At 34.5% G+C, this 23744-nt stretch overlaps 1 protein-coding gene across 1 annotated transcript in view; it reads left to right on the forward strand.

Moving 5' to 3' along the window:
- Positions 1 to 23744, forward strand: part of MMP16 (matrix metallopeptidase 16 (membrane-inserted)) — a gene marked incomplete at its 5' end in the record, with an annotated part of 81862 nt that overhangs the window by 53127 nt on the left and 4991 nt on the right. Inside the window, 2 exons of the mRNA XM_008576826.1 lie at positions 12202 to 12352; positions 21825 to 21940. Of these exons, the coding sequence (XP_008575048.1) occupies positions 12202 to 12352; positions 21825 to 21940 (267 nt within the window). The remainder of the gene's footprint in view (positions 1 to 12201; positions 12353 to 21824; positions 21941 to 23744) is intronic.

A 23744-nucleotide genomic window follows, 5' to 3' on the forward strand; every position in this document is an offset into this window, starting at 1 on the left:
CCTCACATGGGGTCGCCGCCGCGCTTCCCAAGCGGCGCACTATCCAGTGCGCCACCGGGCCGGCCCCTGTACTTTAAAAACTATAAAACTTTGGTAAATGAAGGGAAAGAGGACTTACATAACTGAACAAATATGCCTTATTTATAGGTCAGAAGACTGAGTTTTATTACAATGACCAGCTCTCACCAAACTTACGTATAGATTCAGTGCAATATTAATGAAAATCCTGCAGGATTTTTTGTAGTAATGGCCAAGCTGATTCTAAAATTCATATACAAATGCAAAAGACCTAATAAAGACAAAACCACTTTGAAAACACTACTTGATTTTAAGTCTTATTTTAAAAGCTGCAGAAATCAAGACAGTGTGACATTAGCATAAAGATAGAAAAAATAGATAAGTTGAATAGAATAGAGAGTCCAGAAATAGACTCCAAACGTATGTGGACAAGTAATTTTTGACAAAGATGGAAAGGAAATTCAGTGGAGAAAAGATAAGCTTTCCCACAAATGGTGCTGGAAACATTAGATATCCATGTACAAAAAAATAAACAATCCACACCCTGCACCATATACAAAAATAAACTCAAAATGGTTCTAATCTGAATGTAAAATCTAAAACTATAAAACTTCTAGAAAAAAACATAGAAGATAAATGTTTGTGACATTGGTTTAGACAAAAATTTCTTAGATATGATTCCAAAGTCACAATCTATAAAAGAAGAATTGATAAAAGGAATGATTACATTTTACAGTGATGAATATGCTAATTTTCTTGATTAGATCATCACACATTGTACACAGGTACTGCTATTCAACTTTGTACCCCACAAATATATATAATCAATTATCTTCAATTAAAAAAAGAAAAATTGATAAATTGGACTTCATTGAAATTAAAAATTTCTACTGTTTAAACACTATTTCTAGAGAATAAAAAGACAAGCCACAAACTAGGATACAGTATTTACAAATCATACAAGGGCACTTCATGGAAAAATAGAATTGAAATACAAATTCTTTCATGAATTCTTTGAAGTACCCTCATGTATAAGATGAAGGATTTGTATCCAGAATATATAAAGAACTCAAAACTCAAGAAAGAGAAAACAAACAACTCAATAAAAATGAGCAAAGAATTTGAACAAAATCTTCACCAAGGATGATATGTGGATAGCAAATAAGCACATGAAAAGATGTTTAGCATATATTAGTTATTAGGGAAAAGTAAATTAAAATCACAATGAGATACCACTGCATATCTGTTAGAGTTGCTAAAATTGAAAAGACTGATCATGCCAAGTACTAACAAGATTGTGAAGGCACTGGAACTTTCATAATGCAAATTTTCATTATGGAAATGCAAAATTGTACACTCTTTCTGAGGTACAGTTTGGAAGTTTTTTTTAAAGTTGAACATATAGCTACCATATGATCCAGCCATTATATTCCTGGATATTTTCCCAAGAAAAATGAAGACATATCTAATCTAAGACTTCTGCACAAATATTCAAAGCAGCTGTATTTGTAATAACACAAAACTGGAAGCAATTCAGATATTACACAGGTGAATGTGTAAGCAAATTCTGCGGTATATCCATATAATGGAATACTATTCAGCAATAAAATGGAATGAAATACTGATTCACACTACAACATGGATGAAGTCAAAATAATTTTGCTGAGTGATAGAATTCAGACCAAACGAGAGTACATACTAAATTATAACATTCCTATAAAATTCCAGAAAATGCAGCCTGATGTATAGGGACCGAAAGTGCCTCAGTGGATGCAGGAAACAGGCAAGAGTTGAGCAGGAGGGAATGCAGAGGGGGCATGAGAAAACGTCTCAGGATGATGAAGATGTTCATTATCTTTACTGGGCTCATACTTTGATGGTATATACATATGCCAAAACTTAACTAACTACATACATTAAACATGTGCCGTTTATTGAATGTGAACTATACTACAAAAAAAGCTGTTTAGTTTTTCAAAAAAAAAAAAAACCTTACTAAGCACATCAGTTTATGTTGGAATATCTTATGCAAATATTTCATTAATTTAAATATTCTGGTGAGCATGGGTAGTAGAATTTAATTTCTTAACTATTCCAGTGCATGTTAATTATGGTATCAAATTAATACAACTCTGGTTTTCGTTTCTTAGTTGAGCCCATTGATCATCAAGTAGAGTGTCCTCTCACAGCACAGATGCCTCATCCCCCAGCAACTGCCCCTCTCGGTTAGAGTATTAATATTATTAATTAATATTAATAATTATTAATAAATAAAATATTAATAATAATTAATATTAATAATATGGATACTCTTGGTTAGAGTATTAATATTATTGGCAATAGTAGGATGAGAAATTGTCTTAATACAGAACTCAGCATCTTCATTTGCTGAAGGTACATTAAAAACATTATATAATACCAATTTAACTTTAGATGTTACTACTGACAATGGTTATAGTGTGTTTTCTAATTCTGTAAGTGTTTATATTGGAAATGACTATGAAAATATCTTGATGTCAACATTTTGAAGAATTTTATCATTGCTACTTCATATTGCTTATCAATATTCTAGTTTTGCTCTCCAATTTCCCTAGTCTTATTTTTTACTTTTTATGTATATTTTACCATTTTATCACATTTGTTTTCTGTGAGAGCCTTCAAATTTTTGTGAAATGAAGCAAGGTACAAGTAAATAGATAAATTCTTTAAAGATTTTTTTTTTCAACCTCACATATGTAGAGGTGGGAAAAGGGTATTTTTTATTTGGTGTTTTGGTTTTTTTTAAGAAGCCAGTATGTAATGTCTTCCTTTGCTGTGTAAGATGCTCAGCATAAGTGCTTGTATTTGAGTGTGAGGGTAGATGTACAAACCAATAGGTCTTTTTCGCTGAATGTCAGCCAGCCTCATCGTTTGAAATATTGGACTATCACTGGGCATCGTTTACAGTTGTGATGTCTGAACAGACCCCCTTAGTCTTCTACTTGACATTTGGCAGCTAAAACTGAGCTGTTCTTTATTTATGTTCATAAGGCAGCTTCTTTACTTAGACCTGGAAATAGAAAATGTTTCACACCCATAGAAAGTAATATGCTTTTCTCCAACAACCAAATGTATTGCCAGTCAGCTATTTTTCTATAACTCGGTTATATCCAATAAAATTTGGTAACGTTTTGTAAGCATAATCAAGCCAGATGTTTACATCCTCAATCATGTTAAGACTGAATGCTTATGAGATCATAATGTCAAAAATCTATGTTGAAAATAGAGCTGGTGCAATCTCCTTCAAGAATTGGAAATAAATGCTAAAATGAACTTGCTAGTGTGGTCAAAATCAGTAACAGGCAAAATCAAGTAGTTGAAAAGTTGTCTCAAAATTTGTATTATTCCTATCACTTAATAAATTTAAGCAGTACTTATCATCCTGTTTGACGGTTTCATTTCAAGAGGTGAAAATCACTTATACAGTGGAAACTAAAATATATGAGGCAGAAAATAAGAGGGTGATAAATTTTGTGAATAAGAAAGACATACAAAAGATGTGTATTGAAAGAGAAGAATTGCCTAAAATCTGTGGTGCTGGAAGATGGCAGAGAAAAGACTTTTTAAGGAATGGTTTATATGACTTGAATTGTTATGTTATTTCAAATGAGTATTGTACTCATAAACCAGCAATTTCTTCACATTGCTGCTTACAAATCATTGCTCTTGAAAGATTTAGGGAGTGCTAATGAAGTTCATTGTTTCTTATATGATACGATGGGTAATCTAAAAGAAATCTTTTACTATAAATAGGTGAGTGCAATGATTACTTATTTCTCTATAGGATGTAATGGAAAACTGATGTCTAAAGAGTTACATTAGATTAAGGAATTTACATTCAGTGGCCTTGGTACACACAAAAATATATCTGGAACATGTGGATGAATGGTGCTATTTTCTTGAATTATAAATTTTGAGAGGATTTTGATATTAATGTTTTTATTATATATTGAAATCAAATGATCATCTAAACCAAAAGTCCAAATATTTAATATTTGAAACTTATCATTGATAGTATACCTGTACTTATTATAATGATTCAAAAGCTCTATGGTATATTTTTTATTATTTTATTTATATGTCAAACTGCAACATTTTCTCACCGATATTACCTGTGTAGCTAAAAGATTTCCTTTTTTTCAAAAGCTTTCATCACATTCTTTCATTTACTGTGTGAGCTTGAGTTCCCAAGAAACAGACACTGAGACAAAATCAAGAGGTCAAGAGGTTTGTCAGGGAGGTAAACCTGTGATAATTTTAGGGGGAGAAGGCAGGATTGGCCAGAAAGCCTAGGACTGTACTGCATATGGCAATGTCTTGGTGAACCCAATGTGGAACTCAGAGCAAAGACTGCCACTTGGAGGGGTCTTTCGTAGAGCAGAATTAGCCAGGGTCTAGTATTCTGCTTTACTCAGTCTTTGGCTCAAGGCTACCAAAGAAGAATATGGCCTTGGGCCAACTGATGCTTTATATCCAAAGGCATTCAGCTGATGGCAAGTTCTTTCTTGAAGGGAGATCTGAGTGGCACACATCAGTGGCCACCATATTTGCATAAGCATTGAAAATTCTCGCTTACTAAATAATATTGTGGAATCTGAAAAAATAAATGCTGGTAACAAAAAGTCATATCACCTCCAGAGCATTTATTTGAATTTCTTGAGCAACTTATAAACAATATAGAAATTAAAACATTTCAAATAATGAGCACTAACATATATCAGAGTACTTAATCATTTATTATTGACTTTATTTATTAGAGTAGGTGGTAAGCAAATTTGATCAGTGAAATATTATGTTATATAATAATATTAAGTATAATTTATTGGGCATCATGAGCCAGCTATGGTATGTGTGTATTTGATCCCTCATTATTTCTAGAACTCTGACTGAGAGTTAAGTTAGCATCTTACATTCAAATTAGTAAAGAAAGGCTCTGATTTAGTGACTGGCCCAGGACCTCACAGCTGGTAACTGGTAGAGCTGTCACTCCCTACTTCCGATTTCAAAGCTATTGAATGCTCCACTAAACCATAGAATCTAACAAAGAAAATATTCTTTATGACAAGTTTTTCAAATTCCTGAAGGTTTCTCAAAGAATATATAAATGTTGAACAGTAATCAGCCTAATAAACAATATTTACTGAGTGTTCTAAGTGCAGGCTTCTGTGACATGAAGAAATCCAACCATTAACAATTTGCATTCTGACCTGTTTCATAAAAGACCGCATAGTAAATACTTTCCGCTTTGTGGATCATACAGTCTCTATCATAACTACTAAACTCTGTCATTGTAGGGTGAAAGCAGACAAACAATAGGTAGATAAATACATGTGTGTTCTGGTAAAATGTTATGTACAGAAACAGGCACCAGCTAGTGGTCCTAGTTTATTGACCACTGTTGTAATAGAAGACACAAAGTAGAGTTTTGAGGATAGAAAAATACAGATGATTTTTAAAAATTGTTTTAGTACTAAGACAAAAGATATCTGATTACTCAGGATACAATGAACAAGCAGGAGCAGAATGCAGTGGATTAATTAACAAACACTTCCATTCATAAATGTGGAGGGATTGGTTGATAAAAGGGGAAGGAAGCAGGAAATCATCAGCAATTCTGAAAGCCAAAATGTGAGCTTGCTTTGTTCTGAGAGTCAATTTGGAGTAGTAAGATAAGCACGGAATTAATAGACCTGGACTGTACTAGAAATCTACTAGCAATTGTTTGTGTAGTTTTAAGCACCTCACTTCTTTGAACTGTAAAATAAATGAAGGTCTTAGGCTGGATCATCAACCCTTTTTCTGATCCAGTATATCTGAACAATATAATGCACTCTCATCAGTAACAGTGGCTTAGTTTAATTGTGTTAGTAAAACAGGCATGAATCTTAGCATTCAGAGGCATCATTCTCTTTTTTAAGAAAAAGTCATTAGACACTACACTTTTCCTGGTAGGAATAGCATTTAATTTAAAAATTCTTAATGGGATTATTTGTTTAGTCTCTATCTTCTCTTCTAGTCTATCAGCTCCACAAAGGCAGGAACCTTTCATGTTGCCTTCACTGGTATACTAGTATCTATAGCTCCTAGTTCAGTGACTGGCTATAACCGGCTCTTAATAAGCAGACATTGAATAGATGGACGGATGAATCAAATTGAAAAAATCATTGCAGGAGATGAACTATAAAGTCTTCTCCAACTCTAAGCATTCCTTAAAGTTATTCTGTATATTTATAAAGCTTCTCTGTCTTTAAATTTGACTTGTTGATATTTTCCTCTGCATTCTGCCAAGTACAATGTCAGTAAGGAATAGTTTTTTCCACTTGCTCCAGAATATGTCAACCTCATATGAAATCCAGTAAATGCTTTTATTCTGCCAAAGAGGCAATATTTTCCTAGAGAACCAGACTGTGTGATGGTAAGGTAGTTAAAAACCCACCACTCCTATGTCAAATGATGTGAATTGAATATGAATTTCATGTATTTTCTCAAAAACTATGCCACATATACCAGGCAAGGTTCTGTTTCTCTTAATTATTTTTGTATAACTGCTGGGATTCCATCATGCAGACTTACAGCAAATGTTTGCTAAGTTTTCTGTCTTGCTTTGTTTTTTAAAGACAATATGAGTGGATTTTTAAAAATCATTTGATTGTTTTCCTAACGAGGGTGAAAAAAAATGAGAGCTTCTATACAATGGCCTTTATCATTAAGAGTGAAAGACATTATTTCTCCCTTTTACTGATGGAAAACACTAGAACAACAGTATAGAAAAGTATTTACAAAATACAGGTTTTTAAACAACAGTTATTTAATAGAATAACAAGAATTTCCTAGAAGAACTGTAACTCCTTTTCTTTTTTCATACATATTCCTCTCCTGAGACACGTAGACAACATATAAACTAAGCCTCTGTGAACACTTTCTCCTGCTGCATGCAGCACGGCATCCTGGGTATTAATGAGCCTAACATAATCACGGGGAAAAGCCTGGAAAAAGCATGAAGAAATTATATGCAAATGATAAAGTGTATGAACTGCAAGGAAAAGTATTCTGAAGCATACTACAGCATAAATCTCCTTGCAAGGGACAACCAACTGAGTTGGGATGATAAAAGGTTTACTCTGAATAGCTAGCATGAGAAGTATTGAAACTATATACCCTTTCCTAATTAAAAATGAAATGAAAAGAAAGGATGCAGTAAGTCACTGAGGTATAGGTCAGTAGAGCAGGACTTTCCTTCTTTTTCTTCTATTGTTTTAAGACTTTCTACTTTAAATGCCACAGAGATATGACTAAAATATGGAGCATGCTGTGGAACAGCTCTTTGGATTTTCCATCTCACTGACTCTGCCAAGGAAGTGATCTGGACCTTTGGAGTGAAGTTTTTTCTTTATAAAATATTTAGATTAAACAAGGGCTCAGGATAGGTGTGTATTTTTATGACAGTATTTCCCAACGCAGTTAAATATAATGACTGAAATAAATGGTTTTCCAACACAGTATTGGAGCATGCCTTTATATTCTCTCAGACTTTCTAGTGGTTATAAAATTCATTTTTCCTGCTCTCTTAATAATTAAAGACTAATGCACACGATGTTATTGATGTAGCCTTTATTTTCTCTTTTTATTAGATTGTTGATCCTATATTTGATTATTCTTTTAATAAACATAATTTTTTGCTTCAATCATCATTTATTAAGAGCCTACTACTTTCCAGGCACTATTTATAAGGTGCTACAGGAAAACTGTGCGTTAGACATAATGTTTTTCCTCAAGTTGCTTACAGCCTAGAGCAGATAACAGGCTTGTGATTCATTAAAGTACAGTGTACTAAGCAATATGATAGAGGTAAAGACCAAGTACTCTAGCGATATAAGAGGCCCACCTTACTCAATTAGGAAGTACTTTCCAGAAAAATGATGCTAAGCTAAGTTTTGAAAGAGTCATCCCAGTTTTCCAGAAGGGAGATAAATGGAATGAAGATAAGCCATATCGAAAGGAATAGAAATAATATGTTTATGAGTTTGGGTTTTATCTTGAATACAGTGAGAAACCACTGAAAATTTTAAGCAAAAGAGAGGCAAAAGTCAGGTATGCATTTTAGAGAAATTCTTTTAGTGACCCTGTGGAAGGTAGATAAAAGGGAGATGACCTGGAGCAGGCAGACTAGAAAGGAAGTTTCTGGAGTAATGCAAGCTAGAAAATGAAAGGGTTGCTCTTAACCACATGGCTGGAAGACAGCATGGTATAGTGGCTAAACACCTAAAATCTTACATGATGTTTGGATGTTCAAAAATTTATATTGAACAGTTTCATTCAGTTAAAAGGAAAATAAATCCAATCAAGATACCTAAGCTTAGGGGGGACTTATGGTAAGCAGTGGGTGTGTGACAGGAACTCATACAGCTTAGGAACTGACTCCACTTGCCATCTCTGTAAAAGGCCTCCTGGTCTCTCCCATTCACAGTTTTGCTCCATTCTCTTTTTCCCTTTCAATCCTTCTCTTACTAATTTCTACTTCATAATGTCTACTTGCCTATGGCCATCACAGCTTCTCAGGCCTCATCCTATGTAATGAATAGTCATTTCCTCCTGCTGAGTGGGAAAGTCTGTCAGTGTTCCCTGGGTCACGTTCCCTAGCTTACTCTGCAGCATTTTAACTGTCTCCAGCCTTGGAGTGACAGCATAGAGGGAGGGTATGGAAGACAATGGGACCCACCTCAGAGCTTGTGAAGTGAGCAGTTGCCTTTAGAAGGGATGATGGAAAGGCATTCCCAGCACCAGTGGCGATAAGACTTCAGAAGGGACATATTCAAATGAGAGTTAGAAATTCAAATCAGCCAAATGTAATGATCCATTAAATATGAAACATAATGAACAGGGAGTTTTTCGATGTGAGCCATTGAATAACTAGTATGCCATCTGCCCAAAAAGGCAAAATAAAAAGGAAGGTCTTGAGATGAGTTTAAATTTGGACTTGTGAGTCAACCTTGTAGGAAATCCCAGTAGGTAACTATATATACTATTTAGCTTTCAAGGGATGTTTGGACTGGAAGTAGCCATTTATGCCCACTCTCTTTTTTTGGCTTCTGAAATACTCTTTTGCTTTAGTCTTCATCACTGCCTCTTCTGTCTCTCTCTGTTGCCTACTCTTCCCTCTTCCTTTATGTGATCTTTTTAGAGGGTCCCATGTATCTAAAAGCCCAGTTCTGTTTTGTTTTGTTTTCTTCTTTTTTATCTTCTGTACATACTCTTCCCTAGATAATCTCTCCAAATCCTAAATTAGTAAATACCATATTTATGCTTGTGTCTTACAAAGTTTTATCTTCAAACTGACATATCCAGTTACCTACATGACTTTTTTAGGTAGCTATCTCATTGACATCTCAAGCTTTTATTTGAATCCCAAATAAAAGGGCCCACCCACCTCCTGTCTTCTTTGTCTTATTAAATAACACTGTTATACTCTCATCTATACAAGACAGGACTTGAGGAACATCCTTAGTATTATCAAGCCAATCCCTTTCACAATGTCTATCAATTCCATCCCCATAATGTACCATGACTTAATTTGCTCCTTTCTACCTCTATTTCTGCCACTGTAGTCAAAATGACTATCAAAGAACTTTTTAAATTTAACTCAATGCCTTCCTATTTCACTTAGAATAAAGTTAAAGCTCCAACAAAGATCAAATGATGTACCCCTCTATCCTTACTATATGCTCCTACCCCACTCTATTCTAGCTACACAACAAGATTCTTCCCTTTATGGCTTCTGTTCTTGATGTTTCTTCCACCTCAAACAATCTTCACTGGACTGGCTCCTTTGAATTATGTGTCACAATTGAATAGAAGGATCTTTCCTGTGTCCAATACAAAGTAGTCCTAATCCCATCACTGTCATATTAATGTCCTTTTTTCTTTTTCTATAGCACTTTACTCTCTGAAGTTATCTTCATTTATTTATTTGCTTCTTTAGGGTTGGTTTTCCCATACCCAATCACCAGAATTTAAGCTTCATGAAATAGAGATGTTGCTTGTTATTCCTGTATCTTTACTGCCTACAGCAGTGCCTGGTACATGTACTATGTAAGTTGTTGAATGAATGATTTAATTAATTAATTGATTTTTGCAAAAGACTCTGAACAGGTCTTCTCATTTCCATTCTTCCCTCTATAATTCATTTGTCATAAAAGACCAAAAATTATCTTTTGAAACTATAAAACAAATCACATCCCTCCACTAATTTAATCTCTGATGGCTTCCCAGTGTGCTTAAAATAAGATCAAACCCAGTATGTTGGGTTTTAGTGCTGCTCTCCTTGCTTGTTACAATCCACTGGCTTCCTTTCAACTCATTAATCATACGAAACTCTCCTCTGCTTGGAATGTTCTTCCTGATGTTCTTTGCATAAGTATTCTCTTCTCTTTCTTTAGATTTCTGTGTGTTATTTCTTCAGAGATTTCCCCTGATCTCTACTTAAAGTTTCCCTTGTTTTTTTTCTTTTTCTCAACCTCTAGTGTGTTTCCTTCATAGCATTTACTAGTTTTCAATTAGTACAGTTATATGTGTGTATATTTGGTTTTCATCTGCCTCTTCCACTAGCATGTAGGATGATCAGGATAGCAATAGTTCTGTCCTTCTGTTTAGTATCCTTAGTACCTAACATGATACTCAGTATACTGATGATACTCAACAAATATTTTAATTTAAATGATATGAAATGGTAGGAGGAGCTCTTAGAGTAAAAGAGATTACCCATGATCCCAAACTAGAAACTTCTAACTAAATCCAGTGTTAAGATGCACTTTTCAGCGTGACATGAATACTACAGTTTATCATAATCCTCATCTAGGTGTGGTATTAAAATATTGTAAAAACAAGTGAGGTCTTACATCAATTAGAAAGGACATATGAGCACCTTGCTTTGTCAGATATGATGCTTTTGTCAGATTTGCTACTACACTTTAGGAGTAGTTAGTGATCCAAGAGGTTGCTGGTTCACAGAAATATCCAGGAAGACCAGGGGAAGAGAGCTTGAGGAGGAAGGGGGAAATAGGCCTTTAGGACAATGGATATTTACCAACTTTTATGGAAGAATTTCAATATTACTGGAGATACTCCACTGCTATCATCTCTAACCGGGCTCTTGTAGATATTTGGGTTTGTGACCCCTCCTGGTTTAGAAAAAGAAGAGAGTAGAGAACAGAATCCTAGATTCATCAACATTCAAAGAGTAGTAAAATCAAATAAACCTAGAAGGGGGCTTTCTTTCTGGGGTGGAAAAAAAGTAGTTCAAGTGGCCAACTGAATCAGTAGATAGGGGTATAGAATTGTTTAACTGCAGGGCGTTGGTGACTCCAGGACAGAAGTTTTGATTGCCCATGAGGTTGGAGATCAACTTTCAGTGGAATGAGAAGTGGCTGTAGACTACTTGGTAGGTATATCAAAGAAGGAAGTGGTGGGCACACTCTTCTGGGGCATAAGGAATGAGGAATTGTATTGTCTTTGAAGAATTTCTAAACAGCAATAAAGGTGACCAAAGTCTGTGTGCTTTTTAGTATCATCATCCTCTGGCAATTCCCAACAAGCTTAAGGTCAAAATTTTCCTCTCCCCAGTTACCATTCTTAAAGAGAGGGGTCGTGTTACAGCTAGAAGAGGGCATAAGAGGATGACTTTATAAGACTAGAGAGACTTGTAAATGTTTATATAATAAAAGGAAAGGATTAGCCTAGAGGAAGTGTTTCAGCAGAGTAGAGGTTATAATCACTAAAGCAATCTGAGGGCATACAGAAAGCACAAAATACAGGAGTGATTTAGCCTTGAACAAAAACAGGGCCTTTAATTCCTGGGGGAAGAATCTTTGATCCTTGATTCGTAGTTGTTTCTTTATGGCTAAGTTACAGATCTCTTTTATTTTTTAAATTAACTAACACATTTTGATTATATTATTAAGTAGTTATTCTTATATTCACTTTTGAAAATAACATTGATGTTTCAATAATAAGGTAAATATACCAGGTGTGACCACTTCTTACTTATTTCAAAGATGTAGAATAACTTCAAATGAATTGCGTTAATAGATATATTCTAATTTCTGTCATGAAATTAATGTATTCTGAATTTGCACTTATTTCATACAGGTAACAAATACTGGGTGTTCAAGGACACAACCCTTCAACCTGGTTACCCTCATGACTTGATAACTCTTGGAAGCGGAATTCCCCCTCATGGTATTGATTCAGCCATTTGGTGGGAGGACGTTGGGAAAACCTATTTCTTCAAGGGGGACAGGTCAGTACACATTTCACATGAGGCAAACAGTTAACTAATGTTTAGAGAAATCAACATTTGTAGTCTATCATAGGCATGTACTGTTTGTTGATGGAACGTCTGTGTGGATATAAACACAAAAGTTAATGCAGTAATATTTAAGATTAATCCTTCTCTAATATATTCAACTAATGTGACTTTCTTATGAATGTATATATGGAGTATATATTCTTTCTTTTCCCCATAATCATAACATGCCTATAAAGCTGTGTAGGCAGTGAATATAGGCTTCCTTGCAATGCATTTTGTTGTAATTTTACTTTATTTAAGAAAGACATGCTTTTTAACACATAATGTCTGTGTTTTCACACTCTAAGTTAAATTTTTACACTTTTCACACTGTCAATAGTGAACATATTCAAAGAATTTCCGTTTAGATGCAGGTTCTATTTCCTAAGAAGCTATCTAGTTAGATACCAGAAAGCAGGTGTTATGAACTATAGCCAGACTATCACTGGGATAAGAGCTTTTAGCTTGAAGTGTAGTATTCCTTTCCAGCTATTTTACTCTCTCTTATTTTTTTTTTCCCTTTTGTGACATTGCTAACAACATTCACAAAATGTAAGTGAATTGTTAGTCTTATAACTTACAGAAGCTAATGGTATATACCTAGCTCCACTCCTGTCCATTTTTTGACAGATATAACTTATAAAACTTATGTAAGTTAAAGGCTGCATTTTGTGTTAATTTAAATAAATATTAAGCATAAAAAGTAATATAAATAAAATCAGATTTTAGTTACACTATTACTAGCTGGGTCATAATGTGGAACTCATAAGGAGCCTTCATTGTTTGTAGAATGACTTAAGTATGCCATTGTATTGCCTTTTACAAGTAATTTTTTTTAAAAAAAAAACACGTATAAACAGGCTTTAATGTCCAACATACCAGTATCAAGTTTGCCTTATTATCTTATCATAAAATAACCCTATAAAATGTTTCGAACTTAAAAAAAAGGAAGAATAGAAACTTAATTTTTAAATTTACAGTTTTTAATTGCGAATGATGTTAAACATTCTATAGATGGTCCCCATGGATATGAATGTACACTTCTAAATTTATTCTGCTACTAACTTTATATAATATACATTATATTATGTATATATATACTCTAATTATATATATATATTCCTATAACAAAATGTTCACAGGTTTTAATTGGCTAGAGTAAAGTTAAGTCTTTGCTAAAATATTTCTTACAAAATCACAAACAAAAAAGATCCATCAAACAAAACTTCTATTAAGGAGAAGATGCTACTTACAGCCACACAAAGTATATCATGATGTAAGTGTAATAGAGAATGAAAGGAGAAGAATGAAGAACTTTATTGCCACAGCATAGTGAAATAAATAATAAAAATAAATCTTCAAACTTATGTTTTTTAAAATGCTATAACTGTTAAGGTTGTTAAATTCCCCAGCTAATTTTAATTGCTTGAATGTACTCTTTCAGGATTAGGTACAATATACAATATGGAGTTACTTTTTTTTTCTTTTCTTTTTTTTTTTTTTTCTTGACAGACAGGTAGAAATGAAAGTCCAAGGAGACAATTTAGAGAAGTTATCTTTTATGGGACAGAAAATGAAAGCTTATCTCTCATAAAACATTTTTAATTAGAGGAGTTTCGTAGATGATGAAAACTGCCATTTCATTATCAGACAGCTCTTTTTTCCACATATGCAGGGATTGTTTCTAAAATGTTTCCATTCTATTCAAATTTCATATCAGTGAAATCAATGAATATTCAATGCCAAATTTATAATAAAGACTATAGTAAATGGGAAAAGGTTTTTAGTTTATTTGCTTCCTACTTGAAAAACTGCATGCAAAATGTGTAGAAATGCTTTTATTATTTTTAAGTTCTATTTAAATAACTGTGGTTTTATGGGTTTTAAAAACATTGAAAGCAGGAATCCAATTAATATCCCTATGTGTGTTCTTATATAGGATATCATGAGTTACAGAGGTTTTATAAAAAGATTACTTTGCATTTATATGATTTTATAATTCCAGAGTCACTACATTTATCAATACATTCATTTTAGATTTTAAAGCAGATGGACAGGGAAATGCAAACTAAAACCAAATTGAGATATCACCTCACCCCAGTTAGACTGGCTATAATCAAAAAGATGGAGAATAACAAATGCTAGTGACAGTATGGAAAAAGGGGTACACTCCTGCACAGTTGGTGGGACTGTGAATTAGAACAACCACTATGGAAAAAAGTATGGAGGTTTCTCAAGCAACTGCAGATAGACCTTCCATACGATCCAGCAATCCCACTTCTGGGGATATACCCAAAGGAATGGAAATCATCATGTTGAAGGGATACCTGCACTCCCGTGTTCATCACAGCTCTGTTTACAATAGCCGAGATATGGAACCAACCTAAATATCCATCAATGTATGATTGGATAAGAAAACTGTGGTATATATACATCATAGAATACTACTCTGCCATAAGAAAGAATGAAATTCTCCCATTTACAACAACATGGATGAGCTTGGAGAAACTTATGTTGAGTGAAATAAGCAGAGCACAGAGAGATAAATACCACATGTACTCACTCATAAGTGGGACCTAAGAGAGAAAGAAGGAAGGAAAGAAAAACCACAGTGGTGTGTTGGACTTCCAGAGGGAGAGAGCATACCTAGGGATACAAAGTGGAGTGGGGGAAAGGGGGTTAGGGAGGGAGGTCGGGGATAATTGGGTGGGAGACATGGGGCATAATCACAATTTGTAGTAATGGGCATGCTGCAAGTATGGATCTGACCATCACATCTTGGGCACGAGTGGTGACAATTAGCTGTGTACTCCATGAATATTCATAACCCATAAAAAAAAGTTCTATGCAAAAAAAAATAATCTTCAAAAAATAAAATAAGATGAAAAATAAAGTAGATGGAAAAGACATTCAACTATCTAATACAAACAGAAACAATTTGGTTATCACTTTTATATGAAAATTTATTTTTCCTTTCCTCTTTTCTCCCACTGCCATCTTTCAGCTTAATAAATAAATAAATAAACAAACAAACAAACAAATAAATAAATAAATAAAAGAAGTTGTGTTAATAGTGTTTGATATTTCTAAAGCAAAGAGCAGAAGGGATTTGAGAGAGAATCTAATCCAGGTGTAAGAAACTCAGTTGCGGGCACGGCGGCGCTCCTGCCAAGGGTTTGGATCCCACATACAGACCGGTTCCCGCTCACTGGCTGAGCGAGGTGCGGGCGCAGCACCGAGGTTTGCGATCCTGTTGCCGGTCCCGGTCTGGTACGGGCGCGACACTGAGGGTTGTGATCCGTTGCCGGACACGAAAAAAGACAAAAAAAAAAGGAAAAAAAAAAAAAAAGAAACTCAGTTGCTCAAAGGGATTAGGTGAATAACATATATACAGCACTACGGGGTAGCACAGTAGTATATACAGCAATAGGAGTGATGGGTGCTGTGGTAAGCTGGAACATGCACATACTCTAGAAAAGCATTTAAAATCAGGATCACTTACAATAATTGGCTAAATAAACAAAGCACATCTTTAAATTAGATTTGGTCCAGTTGCTGCCATATGTCAGCCCTGCACGTTATCCACTTCCTACCAAAATCTGTACACCCTCAATTATACTCCACAGGTGTAATTATATAACCTCAGAGTCACAACAATTATTAATACATTTATTATAGACTTAACTGCCTACCTGTCTAACTACCTTTCATGACAGTATGAATATGGGAGAGCCCCTTCCATTCTCAATAGCTCTGATGCCTGCTTCCTTAAGATTTCTTTACCAATCCTGGGCTAGCCATCATTCAGTCATTCAAAAATTATTTTTGAGCACATACTATGTGACATATGCTAGGATACATTAGTAGAAAAGACCACAAAGCTCCAATCCCAAGACCCTGACATACTGTCAGGGGAGACAAATTATAAACAATAACACGTAAATGATCCTGATAATTTTCACATTGAGAAATGCTACACAGAAATAAAACAAGGTGATGATGCTGTAGACTCATGAGTGGTAAGGAGTGGTTGAGAAGTTAATGTGGGAGTCGGGGAGGGCCTCACTTTTAAAGGGGACACTAGAGTTGGGACTTATGTAGGAATGAAATTGGATTGTTGAAAAACAGAAAAACTTTATGGCTAAAATATCGTGATAAAGTGATAGAAAAGGTCACACAGGCAAGCAGGCACTAGTTATGGAGGGCCCTATCAGCCGCGGCAAAAAGTTTCAATTTTATTCTAAGTACAATGGGAAGGGATAGGAGGGTTTTCACCAGGAAAGTGACATGATCTTCTATGTATTCACAAAGATCATTCCGGCTTCTGTGTGAAGAATGAATTTCAAGAATGGAAGTAAGGAGGGTAATAGGGAGGCTGTTGAAGGAGTGTAGGGGCACAGGGTGGTGCTGGAGATGGAGCAAGATGTCTGGGTGCAGGATACATGTCGAATGTAACATAACAAGTTGTTCTTATGGCTTGGAGATTAGGGGGAGGAACAAAATAAAGCAAAGGTAACTTCTATGTTTTCCACCTAAATGATTAAGTAGGTAGTACCATTTCTGGAGTTAGAGCCGTCAGAGGAAAGAATATTGAGGGAAGGGGATTAAGATATTGAAATACCCATATTTGGACCGAGATGTCTATTTACACACCAAGTGGAGAAGTCAAGTAGGTAGTTGGTTATTGAGTGTGCATCTGGAAAGGTCAATCAGAGGCACAGATTTGAGAGTAAGGGACACATAAACGGTATTGAAAGGAGGGACCCACATGAAGTCATCTAAATATAGAGATAGCTAAAGATAGTAGATGAAATGATGGTTCTTTAAATAGATCTGTAAATTCAGATTAAAATATCTACTGTTTACTTCATATATGGCATGTAACTCAATTGCTCATATTCCTGCTTGCGCTTTTCTTAATACAGTATAATTTGGTACCTAGCTATCTTCATAGCATTTAGCTTTAAAATGCTGTTTCTATATCATCTCTCAGCATCCTCTCACAAATATATCCAAGACTCTATTTCCATATTTCATTCTAAGCTTAACAGTTGAGAATTTTAAGATATTTTCAAATAAAAATGACAGAATTTAGATTCACTTTGGGTTTTTTAAGTTAATATCACTTATAGTAAAGTAGAAAAATATTTTTATTTCCTCCAGCTTAAGTTGTGTTTTTATGACATAATTACGTAACGTTTGTTTTTAAATCATTCAATAGTACAGTAACAATTTATATTTTCTATTTTATTATATTTTTAAGAATGTTTTTAAAGAGTAGGATTTTGAAGCATTAAGAATGCTTCTTTTAAAGAATCATCTGATTTAAGTCAAAATTCTACTAGAATTCTCTCTCTCTACTGGAGATAACTGATAAATCAGAAGAAAAATCTATAAGATTCATTTATAATGGCTTTAATCATTTACTGACACGTCTGCACAAAATTTCAATTCTTTTCCCACTATTTTACTTAAATTTTAACCCCCCAAAATGGCTTATTTACACAGTGTTTCAATCTGAATATGCCAATTTACTACTCAAATGAATACATAAACCTATTTTCAGGGAGAAAAAAAATCATTGGGATGAGCTTATTTGTTCATGTTTAAATATGTTCAAATATGTTGGAAATTAAAATACAAACCTGGATTTATGAATAAGCCTCAGCACCTTTTATGAGACAGCACTGAATATAGTTAGATAATTGTAATCACATTCAAGTTTACTGGATATATATCAAAGCAGACAACCAGAGGGTTCAAGCCTATGTTGAGTTTTTCAAAGATTGTAAAATGATCCCAAATTGTAGCTTTGCATTATCTGCTAGGAGAGGTAAAAATGCTTTTATTTTGATAAATTTATACTAGAATTATGTTCCTACAAGGGAGTCTAATAAAATTTACATCCTATTAATATTTTCTTGAAATATGATCTCTATGAATCTTATGTTTTAGGCATAAAATAGAGTTGCTGAAAAAAGTATTGGTGGGTGAATGGATGTATGTGTAAGTAAAAAAGGGAAGAAGGAATATTTTGCCCAAGCCATGAATAGCAATTGTTTGAATGAGAGCAGCAAGAGAGTAAGAATGACAGATTTATTACAACAGTGCTGTGTCAAGGGAAATACTGGCAAGTAACGTGGTAGAAAACTACACTAAGCCATGAATCAAAGTGAGTTAATTTAGATTTCAACTATGCCACATTTAAACAGAGCAAAGGTGACTAACTCATTTGTCTTTGGCTAACACTATGCCCAATGCCCTATCATTGACTGAATTGAGTGACCATACATACTAAATCCATGGTTAGGACATTATTGTAGAGAACATTGTAACACGCATTATAGAAGACTGTTGGGGGATTTAAGTGAAATAAGATCAAATAATGTATGTATGTAAATTTACTTTATTGCTACAAAACACTACATACTGTATAGATTTTAATACATGAAGAATATCATAACTACTCAGAAAAATAACCTGACTTATAAGTACGTAGCAATGTTACTTAATCACAAACAGGATGTGATCCCACTGTCCCCAGGACTTTAAATTATTTCAAACTACTAAATTAGCACTTAAAAGCTAAGTTTAAGTTATAGTTTATGTCACCTAAAAATGCTATTTATTATATGGTGTATCATTATTTAATCTACCATTGAGGGGAAAACCCTGCCAAGTTAGCTTTAACCCTGTATCGATTGTGAGGTACATTCTGATGTTTAGAGATGTAAAATGTGAAAAAAGAATTTGTGTCTTAGGAACCATGAAATAGGGTATTTGACTATTTCCTTGTGAAAGGCTGTCTTTGGTCACGTGTGGGAAGCATTTAGCGTACATGACCGTTGTAAACCCCATTGAAATATTTACTTAAGAGATCTTATTATGAGCATAACCTCTACCACATTAACCATTCTATATTCATTAAGGAATGTTCTGTGGGAAAGGAATATTCAGAAAAAATTAAAATCAGATGTTTCCATGAACAAACTGTGAAAGAAAATATATTTTGGAATTGGAAGAATGATACAGAAGATTCTGCTTCATTGTCTTTTTCAGTCCCAAGTCACCATTTTTTCAGCTCAGTGCTTCTTTATGAAGCTTCTCGTGGTCTGTCCCTCAGATCTGTTCTCATCTTCCATGTTTTGGGACCCTGTGACAAGTACCTGTGACATTGTTTCTCCTTTTGGATAAACTCTGCCTTCCTGGTTACTTTTGGAAAAGTTTCTGGAACAATCATTTTCTCCTTTCCATGTGAACATTGAAGATGAAGGAAGCACTAATATTCCAGATATTATTTGAGTGAAATTTCTAGGAATTTATAGCAAAACGTTCTGTATAAGATCTCATAACTATGTAGATAAAGGATCCTCCATAGACCTAGCACAGAAAAAATATCCAAACTGGAAAATACTCATTTTTCCCCTAATTTCAGGCAAAATAGCTAATTCATGGATAACACAATAAATGTGTCATTTTCCAAACCTGTGTTGTTTAAACACTAGCTTCAGTAGACGGTCATAGATCTGTAGTGGAGAAGAAAAAGCATTGTCAAATAAATTTGGAAAACATATTTGGTGGTGTCAAGTAAATTTGGAAACTTCATTCATGGTGGTAAGAGTAAATTAGACTTTGGAAATCAGGCAAACCTGGTTATACATTTACCTACCATCCACTGGTCCTCCAGGAATTCTCCTCTCTTCGATGGCGATGGTGATGACTATCTTATGGGTTTGTAGTGATTAAAGAAGATAATGCAGAGAGCATTATGCCTGCCCTAACACAGGCAGTGTCACTGGGAACTCCATTTTGTCAGTCCTTTTGAACGTTCAAGATATAAACTCATTTTACTCTTAAAACATATAGACAATAATGAGTGATCCAAAGTAGGGATGTTCATAGTTTGTTCCCTGGGTGTCTAGGGGTTCTGTGAAAGTGGCTCTAGGGCTGCCCTGTGAGGAGATAGGAGCCTGAGAGTTCTGAGTCTTGAGAGCTTTGCTATTATCTTTTTACTGTCTATACACTGAGAACAGCAATCAAAATCTGACCTACAATTTTATTCATATGCCCAATTTCTTCACCAGCAACTCCACTTTGATGTCTGAACATAACTAACACAAAATTCATGACTCTTCAAACCATCCCAGCTTACCTTCTACTGCTTCCTTATTGTACTGAATAGCAATATTATTCTTTCATAAGATCATGCTCAAAATTCTTGAGTCATATTCAACTTCCTTCTCTCTCATATCTCGCATCCAATCCAATCTCCCTTCAAAATATATCCTAAATCCCCTGAATTATCATCTACTCTACAGATGATATCCTAGGCCAAGGAATATTGCAATGACACCCTAACTGGTTTTCCTGCTTCTGCATTACCCCCTTCAATCTATTTTACTCACAGCAACCAGTTTATTCTATTCAATGATAAGGCGTATCTTGAAGATCCTGTGCTCAAGATACATATTACCTTCCTGTCTCTTAGAGGAAAACCTAAGGCTTCCCTGCATTGCAAAGGCCTATCTAATCTTAGGCTCTGGTTCCCATTCTGACCTTGTCTCCCCACTACTAACTCAATTCTAGTCATCCCAGCCTTCTTGCAGACACTCAAGTAATACAACCATGTGCTTGCCACAGGAATTTTCACTTCCTAGTTGCTCTGCTTAGAATGTTCTTCTCCTAAAAACTATATGTGTTGCTCTTCACTTCTCTCTGCTCTAATATCAGTTTATCAGGGAGAACCTCTGTCCACTAATCTAAAATGGCTTTCCTGTATTCCTAGATAACTTTATCTGCTTTGTTTTCTTCATAGCTTTTACCACCTCCTACCAAATGGTTATTTATTGATAAATTTGTTTATTGGCTATGTCCTCACATATCCTAAAGTGTAAGAGGGATGAGAGCTAGGCATATCAGTTTTGTTCAAGGTCGTATCTCTAAGCACCTACAAAAGTGCCACGTACACAGTAGGTATTCAGTAAATATTTGCTGAATGAATAAACGAATGCAGATTCTGCTTAAGATTATTTTTTAAAAGTATACTGCTGCCTAAGAAAGATTTTTGAAAACCTCTGATATATGTATGAATTTAAGTATACTTAGCTAGTGTAACATACTTAGCTAGCATTTTTTATTAATTTTAGCAGACTGAATAATACTCATTTTTAATATATCCAGGATATATATATATAATAATATACCTATTGTTTAGATATGTAAGACAGGAAGCAGAATAAATGCTTTATACCCACCATCTCCAGTGATTTAAATCAGAACCGATGTTCTGCAAACCAGTAACAGGTATACAGGTAACAGTGTCGAGCATACAGCAAGGATTTAATGAATGTGAGCTATTACTGTTTCTATACATAATTTATTTCCATGCACGTGTTGTTGTTATTGTCATTGTTATCCTTTCTAGGTATTGGAGATATAGTGAAGAAATGAAAACCATGGACCCTGGCTATCCCAAGCCAATCACAATCTGGAAGGGGATCCCTGAATCTCCTCAGGGAGCCTTTGTGCACAAAGAAAATGGTATGTAACATATGTGTTATACATTTCATAGGTTTACCAACTATTTTAATAACACATTAGGCTTTTTTAAGTATATGAAATAAAACCGTTGAAAAGTGCCATACTAGAGCTATCTGGTATTATATTTATGTTAGTTTTCCTTCCTGGATTTATATTTAATATTATGTTGTAGACATTTTTTAACCTCAATTTATTTTAGACCACAAAAAAATTAGAAAAAGATACAGGCAATATTTTAATATGGAACTCATGAATAAAATACCTTTGACGTAACCTTACCTATATTTCTATTAAAATTCATGAGGGCCAGCCTGGTGGCGCACTGGAGAGTGCGCTGCTTAGGAGCGCAGCGGCGCTCCCGCCGAGGGTTCGGATCCCATGTGGAGACCGGTTCCAGCTCACTGGCTGAGCGTGGTGCGGGTGCAACACTGAGGGTTGCGATCCCGTTGCCAGTCAGTAAAAAAGACAAAAAGGAAAAAAAAAATTCGTGAAAACATAATAACACCTGATAATAATGCACACTGAGAGTTATAATTTCTCATGCACTCTTTGGCTTTTAGTGCCCCAAAACTAGGGGGATCCCAGCTCAATACAATCACACTAGAGTGAATATATGGTGTTTCAACAGCAAGGAACAAATCTGAGAGCTGCCTATGTTCTTTGCTCAGCATCTCAGAATTTGAGATTCAGCTAGATCCCAAGTGGCAAGGTGGCTCAACCATGGATAATCCATACTCCCCTGTCTGTTGGCATATGTAAAGTGTGAACATATCTCTTCTTATTCATTGATTAGTAAATAGGTATGTCATATTAATAATTCAAAATAAAATTTATATGCAATATTTCAGAACAAAGAAAAAGAAAGACATCATTCTGAAGTAATTGAAAAATAACACAGAATCTTAATTTTTTTAGCACATGAACTATTTTAATTTCCTGTTTCTATGTACAAGGCCTCTAGAATCTGAGACTTAATTCATTGAAAAATAACACAGAATCTTAATTTTTTTAGCATGAACTATTTTAATTTCCTGTTTCTATGTACAAGGCCTCTAGAATCTGAGACTTAATTCAGTTTCTCTGGAAATAAGTCACAATTATACTTAATTAACAAAAAAATCTTCTTGTTTCCCTCCTGACCAGTGATTCTTCAATTCTCTTCCACCTGAAAATTTAATAATATTCATTCAGTATAAATGAGTGCAATAGTGCTGAACTATATATTCTGAACTGTGTAACTCCTTCTTAAATTGTTTCTACAACCATGAAGAAATATAGTTAACATAAAAAACTAATGAAAATATCTAATTGTATTCTGATGTTATGAAAACATAACTGACAAAATACTATCAATTTCCACCTCTATGAAAATTCATACCTGTGTGTGTTGTACAAAACAGGACTGAGAATGCCAGGATCCTATTTCCACAGCATTACCCACTATCTTCCTAACTCAAGGTTAAATTTCATAAGGAGAAAATGGTTTGCTTATATTCGGAATCTCATGGTTCTTTTCACATAGTGAATAAAACTTTATAAAATACAAAGAAACAAAGGATGTTGGGAAAATCAATGCTTGCAAATGCTAAAAACTACAGATGAAAATTCAACATATGTTTATGTCTTCTGGACCTTTCCTGGTTCAGCCCCCTCTTTGATATCTTTCAACAATGACCTCATTGTTCATCTTTCATGAGTCTTCCAATATTCTTTTCTGGTACCCTCACCCTTGCACTCAAAATCTTGTATTACAACAGTCAGCTGATCTTTCCATTATCTTCTCTAGTGTAAACTCTTCTTAGGC

Source organism: Galeopterus variegatus, unplaced genomic scaffold (assembly GCF_000696425.1).
Source record: "Galeopterus variegatus unplaced genomic scaffold, G_variegatus-3.0.2 Scaffold1412, whole genome shotgun sequence".
Classification (NCBI taxonomy): Eukaryota; Metazoa; Chordata; class Mammalia; order Dermoptera; family Cynocephalidae; genus Galeopterus; species Galeopterus variegatus.